Source organism: Pan troglodytes, chromosome 18 (genome assembly GCF_028858775.2).
Source record: "Pan troglodytes isolate AG18354 chromosome 18, NHGRI_mPanTro3-v2.0_pri, whole genome shotgun sequence".
Lineage (NCBI taxonomy): Eukaryota > Metazoa > Chordata > Mammalia > Primates > Hominidae > Pan > Pan troglodytes.
In genome coordinates this window covers 24,050,305-24,066,500 of record NC_072416.2, presented here as the reverse complement: position 1 = coordinate 24,066,500, position 16,196 = coordinate 24,050,305, and the positions used below count along the sequence as shown (strand labels likewise).

Below are 16,196 nucleotides of genomic sequence, written 5' to 3'. Positions count from 1 at the left end.
TCTGACTCAAAAAATAAATAAAATAAATATCACTTACATGAGATATACCCAAGGGGTGGTCTATAGAGACTTGGAAGCAGTGGTTATTGCAACAAGGGCACGGAAGTCATCTGGCTATGCCAGGGTGCCCAGGGGATACTCGGGGTGGGTGGCATGGTGCTGCTGGGGACTCACCGCACAGGACGCTCTGATTGACGCACTGCCAGGAGTAGCGCTCTGTCTTGGGGCTGCAGCCGGCCTCCTCAGCTCGAGTGTAACAACAGTCGTGGCCATGGCAGCACCTGCGGATGTCACATGGGCAGGACAGCAGGTGGGTGAAGCTCTCTCCTGGCCCTCCTCTCTTGCCAGGACCATGGGTGACTGAAGACCCTCAGGGAGGCACAGCATCCTCTTATCTAAGATTTTTTTTTTTTTTTTTTTAAGAGACAGGGTCTTTCTCTGTCGCCCAGGCTGGACTGCAGAGGCACAATCATAGCTCACGGCAGCCTTGAACTCCTGGGCTCAAGCGATCCTCCCACTTCAGTGTCCCAAGTAGCTGAGACTACAGGCACACGCCAGCATGCCCGGCTGGTTTTTTAATTTGTATTTCCTTTGAGACAGCGTATCTCTGGGTGCAATGGCTCAATCAGCTCACTTTAGCCTTGAACTCCCAGGCTCAAGTGATACTGCCACCTCAACTTCCCAAGTATGCTACTACAGGAACACAAACTCCTTTTTTAAATTTTTTGTGGATATGGGGTCTCACTATGTTGCCTAGGCTGGTCTCGAACTCCCAGGCTCAAGCAGTCCTCCTACCTCAGCCTCCCCAAATGCTGGGATTACAGGTGGGAGCTACTGTACGCCTGGCCTTATCTAAGCTGTTTCCCTGAAAATGCCCATCTTGGGTAATGATTCCATTGGCCCCACCATGCCCTGTCCTGCCTTCCTGGCTGTGCCCAAGCTTGGTCCCTGCCTGCCTGCCTGCCTCCCTCTCTGGGTCTCGAGCTCCTGTGACACATGACTCCTCTCTCTTCCTGGAGTGATCCAAGCCCTGCCACTTCCTGACTTTGCCCACACTGTACCCTCTGCCTGGGGCAACTTCATGTCTGCCCATTGTCCCTTAGGCCTCAGCCCAGGCACAAGCCCCTGCCTCCGGAGGTCATCCAGGCCTCACCAGGCTACACCCTCTCGTAAAATTGGATTCCCTCCCTTCAGGGCAGGTTTATAATGAAATCCTCAGAGGCCAGGTGCGGTGACACCCATCTGTAATCCCAGCACCTTGGGAGGCTGAGGTGGGAGGATCACTTGAGGCCAGGGGGTCGAGACCAGCCTGGGCAACATAAGAGACACTCTTGTCTCTCTTGTCTCTATAACCAATTTAAAAATTAGCTCACCAGGCCAGGCTCAGTGGCTCATGCCTGTAATCCCAACACTTTGAGAGGCCGAGGCAGGTGGATCACGAGGTCAGGAGTTCGAGAGCAGCCTGACCAACACGGCGAAACCCTGTCTCTACTAAACATACAAAATTAGCCAGGCATGGTGGCACGCACCTGTAATCCCAGCTACTCGGGAGGCTGAGGTAGGAGAATTGCTTGAACCCAGGAGGTGGAGGTTGCGGTGAGCCAAGATCACTCCACTGCAGTCCAGCCTGAGCAACAGAGCAAGACTCTGTCTCGAGAGAATAAAAACACACAAAAAATTAACTCGCCAGGATGGCACATGCCTATAATCCTAGCTACCTGGGAGGCTGAGGTGGGAGGATTCCCTTCAGCCCAGGAGTTTGAGGCTGCAGTGAGCCACTGTGATTGTGCCACTGCACTCTAACCTGGGCAAAAGCGAGACCCCAGGCTAGAGTGCATGATTTTGGGTCACTGCAACCTCCACCTCCCAGGTTCAAGTGATTCTCCTGCCTCAGCCTCTTGAGTAGCTGGGACTACAGGCATGTGCCACCACGCCTGGGTAATTTTTGTATTTTTAGTAGAGACAGGGTTTAGTAGAGACCATGGTGAAACCCCATCTCTATTAAACAAATCTCTACTAACCCCATCTCTACAAAAAACAGCTGGGCGTGGTAGTGCACACCTGTAATTCCAGCTACTTGGGAGGCTGAGGCACGAGAATCATTTGCATCTTGGAGGCAGAGTTTGCAGTGAGCTGAGATCGCAGCACTGCACTCCAGCCGGGATGACAGAGCAAGACCCTCTCTCAAAAAAAAAGAAAAAGAAACAACAGCAACAACAACAGAAAAACCTCTGTGTCAATCACAGCCTTCGAGCTAGGGGAGAGGCGGCCGAATTCTGCCCTCTGCTAACGAGCTATGGCTTTGTGGAAATGGGTGAGTGGCGTGCCCTTGTGAGCCTCAGGGCCCCATCTGTAAAATGGGCATAACTGTCATGCCCGTCTTTAAGAACAGCCTTGGGGATAAATGAGTGGAACTCATGGAAAGATCTCAGCCCACAACCTTCCACAGAACAGGCGCTTCTCACACAGTAAGTAGCAGGAGTGCAGAGGCTGCAGGCATGAATCCAGCCAGACTGCCTGGGTTCAAGTCCCAGCTCCCACGTCTTGGTAACTAAGTGGCCTCAGACAAGTTACTTAGTATTTCTTCTTTTTTTTTTTTTTTTTCAGACGGAGTTTTGCTCTGTCACCCAGGCTGGAGTGCAGTGGTGTGATCTCGGCTCACTGCAACCTCTGCCTCCCGGGTTCAAGCAATTCTCCTGTCTCAGCTTCCTGAGTAGCTGGAATTACAGGCACCTGCCACCACACCCAGCTAATTTTTGTATTTTTAGTAGAGACAGGGTTTCACCATGTTGGCCAGGATGGTCTTGAACTCCTGACCTCGTGATCTGCCTGCCTCAGCCTCCCAAAGTACTGGGATTATAGGCGTGAGCCACCGCACCTGGACACGTTACTTAATATTTCTGTGCCTTGGTTTCTTCATCTGTGAAATGGGATTGTTGTGAGAACGCAAAGGGATTCCCAGGGCAGTTCCTAGTGCATAGTCTGGCTGCCTTTGTGTGTGTGTGTGTGTGTGTGTGTGTGTGTGTGTGCGCATGTGTGTGTGTGTTTAATATAGAGACAAGGTCTCACTATGTTGCCTAGGCTGGTTTCAAACTCCTGGGCTCCAGTGATCCTCCTGCTTCCACCCAAAGTGGTGGGATAACAGGTGTGAGTCACCACACCTGGTCACTTTATATTATTTTTTTCTTTTGAGACAGGGTCTCGCACTGTTGCCCAGGTTGGAATGCAGTGGTGCAATCTCAACTCACTGCAAACTCCGCCTCCCAGGTTCAAGTGATTCTCCTGCATCAGCCTCTTGAGTAGCTGGTACTATAGTCACCCGGCTCCTTGCCCGGCTAATTTTTGTATTTTTAGTAGAGATGCGGTTTAGTGATTCCCCTGCATCAGCCTCTTGAGTAGCTGGTACTATAATCACCTAGCTCCTTGCCCAGCTAATTTCTGTATTGTTAGTAGAGATGCGGTTTCTTTTTTTTTTTTTTTTTTTGAGATGGAGTTTCGCTCTTGTTGCCTAGGCTGGAGTGCAGTGGTGCGATCTCGGTTCACCACAGCCTCCGCCTCCTGGGTTCAAGCGATTCTCCTCCTCAGCCTCCCGAGTAGCTGGGATTACAGGCATGCGCCACCGCACCTGGCTAATTTTGTATTTTTAGTAGAGACGGGATTTCCCCATGTTGGTCAGGCTAGTCTCGAACTCCTGACATCAGGTGATCTGCCTTCCTCGGCCTCCCAAAGTGCTGGGATTACAGGCATGAGCCAGCATGCCAGGGTGGCCCTTTTTTTTTTTTTTTTTTTTTAATCACTTAACATAGATCTTGGAGAACTTTCCATTTTGGGAGTTAAAGAGATTTGTTTGTTTGTTTGTTTTGAGACAGGGTCTCCCTCTGTGGCCCAGGCTGGAGCTGGACCTTGGCTCAGTCCAACTTCCACCCCCCGGGCTCAAGCAATCCTCCCACTTCAGCCTTCCAAGTAGCTGGGTCTATGGGCACATGCCACCACATCCCGCTACTTTTACAGTTATTGTAGAGATAGGATTTTACCATGTTGCCCAGGCTGGTCTGGAACTCCTGAGCTCATGTGATCCACCTGCTTCAGCCTCCCAAAGTACTGGGATTACAGGCATGAGCCGTCTTGCCCAGCCTGCTTTTTATTTAATATCTACTAAGTGCCAACTACCATAGAGGACATAAAGATGATTCAGTCTCTGCAGAAGTCATTTTCTTTCTCTCTCTTTCCTGTTGTACAGCACAAAATTAATGGACTAAATAGTCTGTCACTAGATAAACAAGCTCTAAGTAATCAGGCACTTGCTGCAGTTTTTACAAAGTTTAAAAAGCCATATGAAACACAGTATACTCCAAGTAATAAGAGGCAAAATATGTGAAGTGTTACTGCTGGGGAATTTATGGACTATTATTTTCTACAATATATCTGCTGTGGTCTGAATGTGTTCCCCAAGATTCATATGTTAAAACTTAACCACCAGTCTGGTAGTATTAAGAGGTGGGGCATCATTAAGTCATGAGGGCATGGGATTAGTAACCTCATAAAAAGGTTCGCGGGAACGAGCTAGGCCCTTTCATTGCCCTTACATCCCTCTGTCACTTGAAGACACAGCACTGGTCCCCCCGGGAGGACATAGCAGCAAGGTGCCGTATTGGAAATGGCCACCATGCCCTCACCAGATACCAACCTGCTGGTAACTTAATCTTGGCCTTCCTAGCCTCCAGAACTGTGAGAAAGAAATTTCTGGGTTTTGTTTGTTTGTTTGTATGTATGAGACAGGGTCTCTGTCACCTAGGCTAGAGTGCAGTGGCACGATCTCGGCTCACTGCAACCTCTGCCTCCTGGGTTCAAGTGATTCTCCCACCTCAGCCTCCCGAGTAGCTGGGATTACAGGTATGCACCACAACACCCAGCTTTTTTTTTTTCATAGCGTTGTACAGATAGGGTTTCGTTATGTTGCCCAGGCTGATCTCGAACTCCTAAGGTCACACGATCCACCTGCCCTGGCCTCCCAGCATGCTGGGATTAAAGGCGTGAGCCACTGTGCCTGGCCAAAATTTCCGTTTTTTATAAATAACCCAGTCTCTGATACTTTCTTATAGCCGCACAAACAGATAAAGACTGTACCTATCTGTTGGCTGGGCGCAGTGGCTCACGTCTGTAATCCCAGCACTTCGGGAGGCTTAGACAGGTGGATCACGAGGTCAGGAGATCGAGACCATCCTGGCTAACATGGTGAAACCCCGTCTCTACTAAAAATACAAAAAATTTAGCTGGGCGCGGTGGCGGGCGCCTGTAGTCCCAGCTACTCAGGAGGCTGAGACACGAGAATGGCATGAACCCGGGAGGCGGAGCTTGCAGTGAGCCGAGATTGTGCCACTGCAGTCCGTCCTGGGCGAAAGAGCGAGACTCCGTCTCAAAAAACAAACAAACAAGAGGTCCAGAGTGTGACAACATGGCCTTGCAACCTTGTGCTCAGGGACCCTGGAGCCAGTCCTTCATAGGTCTGCTGGAACTCGCCACCCTGGGACTGCAGGCTCTGCCTGGCTGCAATCAAGAATCCCCTGGGGCCAGGTGTGGTGGCTCACGCCTGTGATCCCAGCACTTCGGGAGGCTTAGGTGGGCAGATCACCTGAGACCAGGAGTTTGAGACTAGCCTAGCCAACGTGCTAAAACTCTGTCTCTACTAGAAATACAGAATTAGCCAGGCGTGGTGGCAGGTGCCTGTAATCCCAGCTACTCAGGAGGCTGAGGCAGGAGAACTGCTTGAACCCGGAAGTGGAGGTTGCAGTGAGCTGAGATTGCGTCACTGCACTCCAGCCTGGGTGACAGAGCAGAATCCGTCTCAAAATAAATAAATAAAGAATCCCCTGGGGATCTTGGATTTGATCCTGGTGGCAAGGGAATTGGATTTCCTTGGTCTGAGTAGTGCCTTGGCATCTGTATTACGATTATCATTTGCCAATGATTATGAATTTTTAAATTTCACACAGCTTTGGGGAAGCATAGAATCTGCACTTGTTCAGAACAATCAGCTATTGACACCAGAGGCTGCCTCTGGGTTATAATTGGATAATTATCCCTTCCTGGTGCAGACATTAGTGGCTCTCTTGTGCTTGGCCATGAACCATTTGCTGTGTCCTCCATGTGGCCAAGCATCAAAAGGATAATGTTTTCATTTTTTAATTTTTGTGGGTAGATAGTAGGCATATATATGTATGGGGTGCATGAGATGTTTTAATACAGGCATGCAATGCATAATAATCACATCAGGGTAAATGGGGATCCATTACATCAAGCATTTATCCTTTGAGTTACAAACAATTCAATTACTCTCTTTGAGTTATTTAAAAATGTACAATTGGCTGGGCACAGTGGCTCTCACCTGTCATCCCAGCACTTTGGGAAGCTGAGGCGAGCGAATCACTTGAGGTCAGGAGTTTGAGACCAGTCTGGCCAACATGGTGAAACCCCGTCTCTACTAAAAATACAAAAATTAGCTGGGCGTGGTGGCACTTATCTGTAATCTCAGCTACTTGGGAGGCTGGGGCAGGAGAATCACTTGAGCCCAGGAGTTCGAGACTAGCCTGGGCAACTTAGCAAGACCCCATCTCAAAAACAAAGCTACAGCTTAAAAGAAAATCAGACCATGTCACTCTCTGCTTAAGGCCTTCAAGGGTTTCCTCATGCATTCAGGATAGAATCCGAAGTCCTTAGAATGACCCAGAAGGACTGACACAGTTGGGCCTGGCCTCATCCCATGGCGTCTCCTGCTCGTTCAATTAGGCTGTGATGCACTAGTCCCTCCCCTACGCACTCCCCAGATTTATTTCATTTTATTTTATATTTTTTTGAGACAGGGTCTTGCTCTGCTGCCCAGCCCGGAGTGCAGTGGTGTGATCATAGCTCACTGCAGCCTCGAACTGCTGGGCTCAAGCTATGCTCCCACCTCAGCCCCTCAAAATATGATGATTACAAGCATGAGCTACTGCACCGAGCCCCAGCTTTAAATATTTAAAGCATCTAAACATAGAAGAGTTGAAAAAGTGGGATAATTGTCACTCATACACCTATCCTGAAATTCAATAATTACCATTTTGTCATATTTTCTTTGTCTGTGTGCATGTGTGTATTTTGCTGAAATGTTAATTTATTTATTTGAGATGGAGTCTCGCTCTAATGCTCAGGCTGGAGTGCAGTGGCATGATCTTGGCCCACTGCAACCTCCGCCTCCTGGGTTCAAGTGATCCTCCTGCCTCAGCCTCTTGAGTAGCTGGAATTATAGGCACCTGCCACCATGCCCAGCTAATTTTTTGTATTTTTTGTAGAGACGAGGTTTCATCATGTTGGCGAGGCTGGTCTTGAACTCCTGACCTCAAGTGATCCGCCTGCCTCGGCCTCCCAAAGTGCTTGGATTTCAGGTGTGAGCCACTGCGCCTGGCCAACATTTAAAAGTTAGTTGTAAGCCAGGCATGGTGGTGTGGGCCTGTAGTCCCAGCTATTGGAGAGGCTGAGGCAGGAGGATCGCTTGATCTCAGGAGTTTGAGGCTGCAGTGAGCTACGATCATGCCACTGCATTCCAGCCTGGGTGACAGAGCAAGACCCTGTCTCTAAAATAATAATAATAATAAATAAATGAAATAAAAGTTAGCTGTAGATATCATGTCACTTGACCCCTATAATGACTTCAATGTGAATCTCCTAAAAATAAAGACATCTTCCCTTATAGCCAGCCACATGTCACCACCCTACCCAAGAAAATCAATAGAAATTTTCTAATATTGAGTCCACGTTCAAATGAACCCAATTATTCCCTGAATGCATTTTAAAGATGTTTAATTTCCAAATCAGGACCCAATCAGGTTTGCACATTGTGGTTGGCTCCAGTGTCTCTTTGGAGTCTCCTAGTCTGGAACTGGCACTTCACAGTGTGGTTTGGGACCAGCGGCATGAGCATCACCTGGGGAATTTGCTAGAAATGCAACTTCACAGGCCTCACTCCCAACCTGAATCAAATTCTGGGGTGGGGTCCAGGAATCTGTTTTAACAAGCCAGGTGATTTTTTTTTTTTTTTCGAGACAGGGTCTCGCTCTGTCACCCAGGCTGGAGTGCAGTGGCATGATCTCAGTTCACTGCATCCTCCGCCTTCCAGGTTCAGGTGATTCTCCTGCCTCAGCCTCCCGAGTAGCTGGGACTACAGGTGCCTGCCACCACGCCCAGCTAATTTTTGTATTTTTAGTAGAGATGGGGTTTTGCTATGTTGGTCAGTCTGGTCTGGAACTTCTGACCTCAAACAATCTGTCCACCTCAACCTCCCAAACTGTTGGGATTATAGGCATGAGCCACTGTACCTGGCCTCAGCTAGTTATCTTCATGGCTGTCTCTTCCTTTTATTTAATAATAATATTATTATTATTTTTGTGGAGATAGAGTCCCACTATGTTGCCTAGGCTGCCCTTGAACTCATGGCCTCAAGTGATTCTCTTGTCTTGCCTCCCAAGGCCCTAGAATTACTGATGTGAGCCACTGTGCTTGGGCTTTCTTAGTTCTGTGCTCATTAGTTCTTCTCTCTTTCTCTCCCTCCCTCTCTCTATTTTCCCCCTTTCCCTCTCTTCTGTTCCCTCTCTCCTCTGCAAAGAAACTGATTCCTCCCTTCCTGGGCACGTATTTCCCAGCCTTCATTGCTGTTAGATGTGCTCATGTGACTGGTTCTTGCTGATGGAAGGTGGGTGGAAACGACGCGGTCCCCTGTCTGGGGCTGAGATGGTTAAGACCATGGATCTGTCTTCTCCTGTCTGCATTGTTTGCTATCTAAAAGCCAAGGACCCGAGAGACAGCAGAACCACAAGGTAGCGGTCCCTGAATCGCCATGTGGCACATCTGCCTTAGACTGTTATCTGAGCAGGTAATAAACTTCTGCGATGTTAAGCCACAGAGATTTCGGGGCTTATCTGTTCCAGCAGCCAGCATTACCGTAAGTAACAAACACATGGACTCTCTCTGCTTCTCTAGGCTTTCAACTAAACACAGCTGCCCCACGACTCCTAAGTTCTTATATTTTTAATTATAGAGGATATTGATTGGCTTCTCATCCAATTGTAACCCTCCAGGAGAGGCTGTAATGGGCCCAGCTTGGGACTCCTTGGAACCACTCCTAAAATGATCAGCTATGGCTGGTGGGGACAGTACTATGATTTGGAGATGACAGGAGGGCCCTCCACCCTTCCCTGCCAGTGAAAGGTAGGGCCATTCTTTTTTTTTTTAATTATTATTATTTTTAATAGAGCTGAAATCTCATTATGTTGCCCAGGCTGGTCTTGAACTCCCCAGCTCAAGAGGCAGGGCCGGGCGTGGTGGCTCATGCCTGTAATCCCAGCACTTTGGGAGGCAAGGCAGGTGAGGAGGATCACCTGAAGTCAGGAGTTCAAGACCAGCCTGGCCAACATGGCGAAACCCTTTCTCTACTAAAAATGCAAAAATTAGCTGGGTGTGGTGGCAGGCGCCTGTAATCCCAGCTACTTGAGAGGCTGAGGCAGGAGAATCTCTTGAACCCAGGAAGTGGAGGTTGCAGAGAGCTGAGATTGCACCATTGCACTCCAGCCTGGGCGACACAGTGAGACTCCATCTCAAAAAAGAAAAAAGAGGCATCAGGTCATCCTGCCTGTGACAGGAGGGCACTGCAAAATTACATGGCCAAGGGCATGGGTAGGGGGAAGGGTGAAGAGTTAAGGCCAAATAATGTAAACCTTACCTAATTTCCCACTGGAGAACACCCCCTTTCAGTCAATTACTTTGGGTGGTGCTCCAGCTCAGGGGTGGAGCAGGTGACAAAGACCTCAGCCAATCAGAGAACAACTTTGCCCATTTGAGACTACAGGCATGCACCATCATGCCTGCTAATTTAAAATATTTTTTGTAGAGGCCAGGCACCGGTGGCTCACGCCTGTAATCCCGGCACTTTGGGAAGCCAAGGCAGGCAGATCACGAGGTCAAGAAATCGAGACCATCCTAGCCAACATTGTGAAACCCTGTCTCTACTAAAAATACAAAAATTGGCTGGCCCTGGTGGTGCACGCCTGTAGTCCAGCTACTCGGGAGGCTGAGGCAGGAGAATCGCTTGAGCCCGGGAGGCGGAGATTGCAGTGAGCCAAGATTGCACCACTGCACTCCAGCCTGGGCAATAGTGCGAGACTCTGTCTAGAAAAAAAAAGAATTTTTTTTTTTTTTTGGAGAGGCAGGGTTTTGCTATGTTGCCCAGGTTGGTCTTGAACTCCTGGGCTCAAGCGATCTGTCCACCTCAGCCTCCCAAAGTGCTGGAACTACAGGCATGAGCCACTGTGCCTGGCCGACTTTTCCTTTCCAAATGAACAAGTTTGGGTTGAGTTTTCAGTCACTGAGACCAAACTGGTCCGAATGAGTACACCAGTAATCTTAGCCTCAGAGGTGTGCATCTACTCACAGAAGGGCTCAGTGGCTTCCAGTGTTCAAGGCTACTGGATTGCACAGGAGCTGTTATAGGACAAGCCCCGTGGATACTGGTGGCTCAGAGGTCTTACAGATGAGGTTTCACTGGGAACCAATCAGAACTCCCTTATTTGCAAGTAACAGACACCAAACTCGAATGGACTTGTGAGAATATGTTGGCTCATGTAATTGAAAAAGCCACTTGGGGCTGGGCGCAGTGGTTCACACCTGTAATCCCAGCACTTTGGGAGGCCAAGGTGGGGCAGATCACGTGAGGTCAGGAGTGCAAGACCAGCCTGGCCAACATGGTGAAACCCTGTCTTTACTAAAAATACAAAAATTAGTCGGGTGTGTTGGTGCGCGCCTGTAATCCCAGCTACACGGGAGGCTGAGGCAGTAGAATCACTTGAACCCGGGAGGCAGAGGTTGTAGTGAGCTGAGATCGTGCCATTGCACTCCAGCCTGGGTGACAGAGTGTGCTCCGTTTCGAAAAAGAAAGAAAAGAAAAGAAAAGAAAAGAAAAAGCCATTTGGATTTCAGACACAGATCCTAGTACTCATATAACGCAATCAGAATCCATCTCTCCTCATCTCCTGGCCCTGCTTCATTTACTCTGTGCTGGCTTCATGCCTGGCCAGAATCTCCCTAAGCGGTGGCAAAGGCAGCCACCAGCAAGTCCAGGCTTACATCCCACATGCTTAGCAACTCCAGTGAAAAGAGAACACATTTTCCCCTAATAGGTACACAAGGCCAGGAGCAGCCTAGCTTGGGCTAGGGGCACACAGCTGCTGCTCCGGGATGGAATGTGCTGATTGGCTAGACCTGGGTCATGTGGCCACCCCACAGAGCGAAGGGGTGGGGTCGGCCTCCGCTGAAGGAAGGACTGGTTCAAAGGAAGCTTGGGGTGCTATCACACAAAGCAGAACGAGTGGATGCTGAACAGGCAAAAATAGCAGACGTCCGCTACATCTCATTACTCTTAGCATCTTGTGGTCCTTATTACAATTGTAATGAACTATCACTCCAAATCCTCTACCTTCTACAATCGCCTCCCATTTTCCTTTTTTTAAAAAAAGTATCATTATTATTTTTTGTCTCTGTCAAAAAAAAATAATAATTATTATTATATTGTCGCCCAGGCTGGAGTGCAGTGGTGCGATCTTGGCTCACTACAACCTCCGCCTCCCGGGTTCAAGCGATTTTCCTGTCTCAGCCTCCTGAGTAGCTGGGATTACAGGCAGCCACCACTGTGCCCGGCTAATGTTTGTAGTTTTAGTACATGTTAGCCAGGCTGGTCTCAAACCCCTGACCTCAAGTGATCCACCCAGCTCGGCCTCCCAAAGTGCTGGGATGACAGGCATGAGCCAACGTGTTCAGCTAATTTTTGTATTTTTAGCAGAGATGGGGTTTTGACATGTTGGCCAGGCTGGTCTTGAATTCCTGACCTCAGGTGATCCGCCCCCCTGGGCCTCCCAAAGTGCTAGGATTATAGGTGTGAGCCACGGTGCCTGGCCCCATTTTCCTGTAACATCAACATTGAATGACTTTAGCCCACATACTAAGAAAAACCAAGGCCTGGCGTGGTGGCTCATGCCTGTAATCCCAGCACTCTACAAGGCTGTAGTGGGAGGATGGCTTGAGGCCAGGAGTTTGAGACTAGTCTGGGCAACATAGCAAGACCCTGTCCCTACAAAATAGAAATGAAGACATTAGCCAGGCCTGGTGGTGTGTGCCTATAGTCCCAGCTGTCTGAAAGGCTGAGGCAGGAGTGTCAGAGGCATTTGAACCTGAGCGACTCTATCTTGAATAGGGGCTGGGTAAAATAAGGCTAAGACCTGCTTGGCTGCATTCCCAGGAGGTTAAGGCATTCTAAATCACAGGATGAGACAGGAGGTTGGCACAAGATACAGGTCATAAAGACCTTGCTGATAGAACAGTTTGTAGGCCAGGCACGGTGGCTCACCCCTGTAATCCAAGCACTTTGGGAGGCTGAGGCGGGCAGATCACCTGAGGTCAGGAGTTCGAGACCAGCCTGACAAACATGGAGAAACCAGTCTCTACTACAAAAATACATAATTAGCCGGGCATGGTGGCACATGCCTGTAATTCCAGCTACTCAAGAGGCTGAGGCAGGAGAATCGCTTGAACCCAAGAGGTGGAGGTTGCAGTGAGCTGAGATTGTGCCATTGCACTCCAACCTGGGCAACAAGAGTGAAACTCTGTCTCAAAGAAAAAAAGAAAAGGGCCGGGTGCGGTAGTTCATGCCTGTAATCCCAGCACTTTGAGAGGCCGAGGCAGGTGGATCACGAGGTCAGGAGTTCAAGACCAGCCTGGCCAATATGGTGAAACCCCGTGTCTACTAAAAATACAAAAATTAGCTGGGTGTGGTGACGTGCACCTGTAGTCCCAGCTACTCGGGAGGCTGAGGCAGAAGAATTGCTTGAACGTGGGAGTCGGAGGTTGCAGTGAGCCAAGATCATGCCACTGCACTCCAGCCTGGATGACAGAGTGAGACTCCATCTCAAAAAATAATAATAAAAATAAAAAATAAATTAATTAATAATAACAATAAAAAATGTTCAAAAAGGAAAACCAGGCCCCCTCCACAATGTCTCTGAGGCATCCCAAGATGGGGCTCCCCATCTCCTGAGTCCACCATGCTCAGCCCACTTCCTGGCTGTCCTTCTCTGCTCTTGGCCTCTGGAGCCATTGTCCCCTTTCTTCGCCTCCAAATCAAAACCTCTGTTTTTGTCCATTGCACCAAAGCTCCACTAACCCAAGGCTGGGTGAGGAACAGTCTCCTCCCCTCAGCTGCCAGTAATTACCTCTAAATTACTTTTCTTACACCCATATTTCCACCCTAAACCAGACACTAGATGGGTGTATAGATGTTGACATTTCAGAGAGAGAGATGCTGTTTAGTGACTCTCCCATGGTGACGTGACCGTAAGTTGAGTAGTCATCTATGGCTCTGTGTGAAGGGTGTCATGGGGTCTGTGATCACTCCTTCCACTAGCCCTTGCTTTGGCCCACTTAGCTGTGACTGCTGAGGAGTTGGGAAAATTTGCATAGGCCTCAAGGAGTGTCTTGGGAAAAAAGGAATCAAGGCTACAACTCTCTTTCCTTCTGAAGTTTAATTTATTTTATTTTATTATTTTATTTTATTTATTTTAATTTTTTGAGATGGAGCTTTGCTCTATCACCCAGGCTGGAATGCAGTGGTGTGATCTCGGCTCACTGCAACCTCCACCTCCTGGGTTCAAGTGATTCTCCTGCTTCAGCCTCCCCAGTAGCTGGGATTACAGGTGCCTGCCACTATGCCCGGCTAATTTTGTAGTTTTAGTAGAGATGGGGTTTCACCATGTTGGCCAGGCTGGTCTCAAACTCCTGACCTCAAGTGATCTACCCCCCTCAGCTTCCCGAAGTGCTGGGATTACGGGTGTGAGCCACTGCACCTGGACTTGAAGTTTAATTTTTTTTTATTTTTTATTTTTGAGACGGAGTTTCACTCTTGTTGCCCAGGCTGGAGTGCAATGGTGCGATCCGTAAGATTTAGGTCAGATAGAAAGATACATTTCTGTATATTCATTTTACACTTTTTATTTTTTTGTAGAGACGGAGTTCTTGCTATGTTGCCCAGGCTGGTATCAAACTCCTGGCCTTAAGCAATCCTCCCAACTCAGCCTCCCAAAGTGCTGGGATTACAGGCATGAACCACTGCACCTGGCCTCATTTTACACTTTAATGGGCTGGATTTTGCAGTAGTCATGATTAGGAGGGCACTGCGCACCACAAAGCCTAAGAGGTAACTAGCTTATTTGGGGTATTTGGGGAATTTTTTTTTTTTTTGAGAAGGACCTTCTCTCTTGCTGCCCAGGCTGGAGTGCAATGGTGTCATCTTGGCTCCGCCTCCCATATTCAAGCGATTCTCCTGCCTCAGCATCCCAAGTATCTGGAGTTACAGGCATGCACCACCATGCCTGGCTAATTTTGTATTTTTTTAGTAGAGAAGGGGTTTCACCATGTTGGTCAGGCTGGTCTCAAACTCCTGACCTCAGGTGACCCACCCAACTTGGTGTCCCAAAGTGCTGGGATTACAGGTGTGAGCCACTGCGCCCGGCCAACTCCACTGTTAAGGCAGCAGGTGCAGTGGATATTACAGCTATTCACACCCCTGCAGATAAACACAGAAGTCACCATACCACAACTATTCTCCTAACGCTGCCTTCGTCCTGAGCTTCCTGTGCTAGTGGCAAGTCAGATGCAAGGAAAATCCAGGGTAAAAATAAAAAACAATAACAAGCACAGTCTCATCAGACTGTGAAACCCTGTGAACCCTGTGAAATGAAAATGACAGATGTATGTATAAAGCAAGAATTTCAAGGCACACATTCTGACATTAACTTTGTATTAAGTGCCCTCAAATGTACTCTCTTCCCCTCTTTCAGTTCTCAAGGGAAGAGCAAATAACACTCCTTCCAAATAACACTCCTAAATCAACACCTGAAGAATGAATGATACCCTGGGCAAATATAAAACTTGCAGACCTATTTCACCCAATACCATAGAAAGAGAAAACGGTGAACTTAACCCCCTCATTAAAAGCACAAGGGGAGGCTGGGCTTGGTGGCTCATGCCTGTAAACCTAGCACTTTGGGAGGCCAAGGCAGGCGGATCACTTGAGGTCAGGAGTTTGAGACCAGCCTGGCCAATATGGTGAAACCCCATCTCTACTAAAAATACAAAAATTAGCTGGGTGGTGACAGGTGCCTGCAATCCCAGCTACTCAGGAGGCTGAGGCAGGAGAATAGCTTGAACCCGGGAGGTGGAGGTTGCAGTGAGCTGAGATCACGCCACGGCACTCCAGCCTGGGGGACGGTGAGACTCCATCTTACACACACACACACACACACACACACACACACACACACACAAAGAAGCGTGAGGGGAACTTACTTCTCGGGCGACTCCGAGTGGCCCCTGTGCTTCCGTCCTGATGAGTTTCCATACACGTCATCTTCGTTTTCATCCACATCTTCATCATCGATGCTTTTCACATCAAGCTTCTGGTACCCAAACTCCCTGTTCAAAGACAGGGAATCAATTTTCCACGAGTTGCTGCTCTGACTTCCATTGGAGTTTGGCCCGAAGGGGCTTTCAAAGGCGGACATGATATTGACAGAGGAGCGGTCGGAGTTGTCCTCTGAGCTCTCCCCTGCCCCAGATGTCTTTTTAAACATGTCCCCAGAGTTCTGCTCATCTTCCTCATCATCAAATGAGATAATGTTGGTCACTTTCTTTTTCTTCTTCCGCTCCTTTTTGCATTTGGCATCTGGCAAAAAAAAAAAAAAAAAAAAAAAAGATACAGTATAAGAAAAAGTAGGCAAGACAAAAGGATGATGAAACCAACTCACTTCCAGGTTGTGGAAAATACTATTCGAGTGAGAAATACACTGTAACATGAATTCAGACTTTTTAAAATCCTCAGTGAAAATCTGTGTACAGAAGATTGAGCAGAATGGATGCAGGCCTCTCCCACTGATTTAAATAAACACACCACAGAGCACACCTTGAAACTGTTCCTTCTAAGCAGTCACTTTGATGTGAAGGATGCTACCATTACCAAAATGATCTTCAATGCTTCACTTTGGAAAATATTCTCATAGCTGGTAGATGAGACCAGGAGAACCAGCTGGGGGGTGTAGTCAAGTGTTGAGCAGCCTCAAATTCCT

At 48.4% G+C, this 16,196-nt stretch overlaps 1 protein-coding gene across 3 annotated transcripts in view; it reads right to left on the bottom strand.

Annotated features, from left to right (window-relative positions):
- Positions 1-20: 20 nt before the first annotated feature.
- The window catches only part of LOC100613237 (putative protein SNX29P2), a 114,393-nt gene continuing 98,217 nt past the window's right edge, over positions 21-16,196 (bottom strand). For 2 of the 3 annotated variants that reach the window (XM_063796844.1, XM_054669004.2), the window contains 2 exons: positions 15,421-15,796; positions 22-281 (listed from right to left, as the gene is read on the bottom strand). In XM_063796844.1, coding sequence (XP_063652914.1) covers positions 107-281; positions 15,421-15,796 — 551 coding nt within the window. In that variant the 3' untranslated portion in view covers positions 22-106. Of the gene's footprint in view, positions 282-15,420; positions 15,797-16,196 lie in introns of all 3 variants that reach the window. The other variant, XM_054669003.2, reaches the window with a different exon arrangement.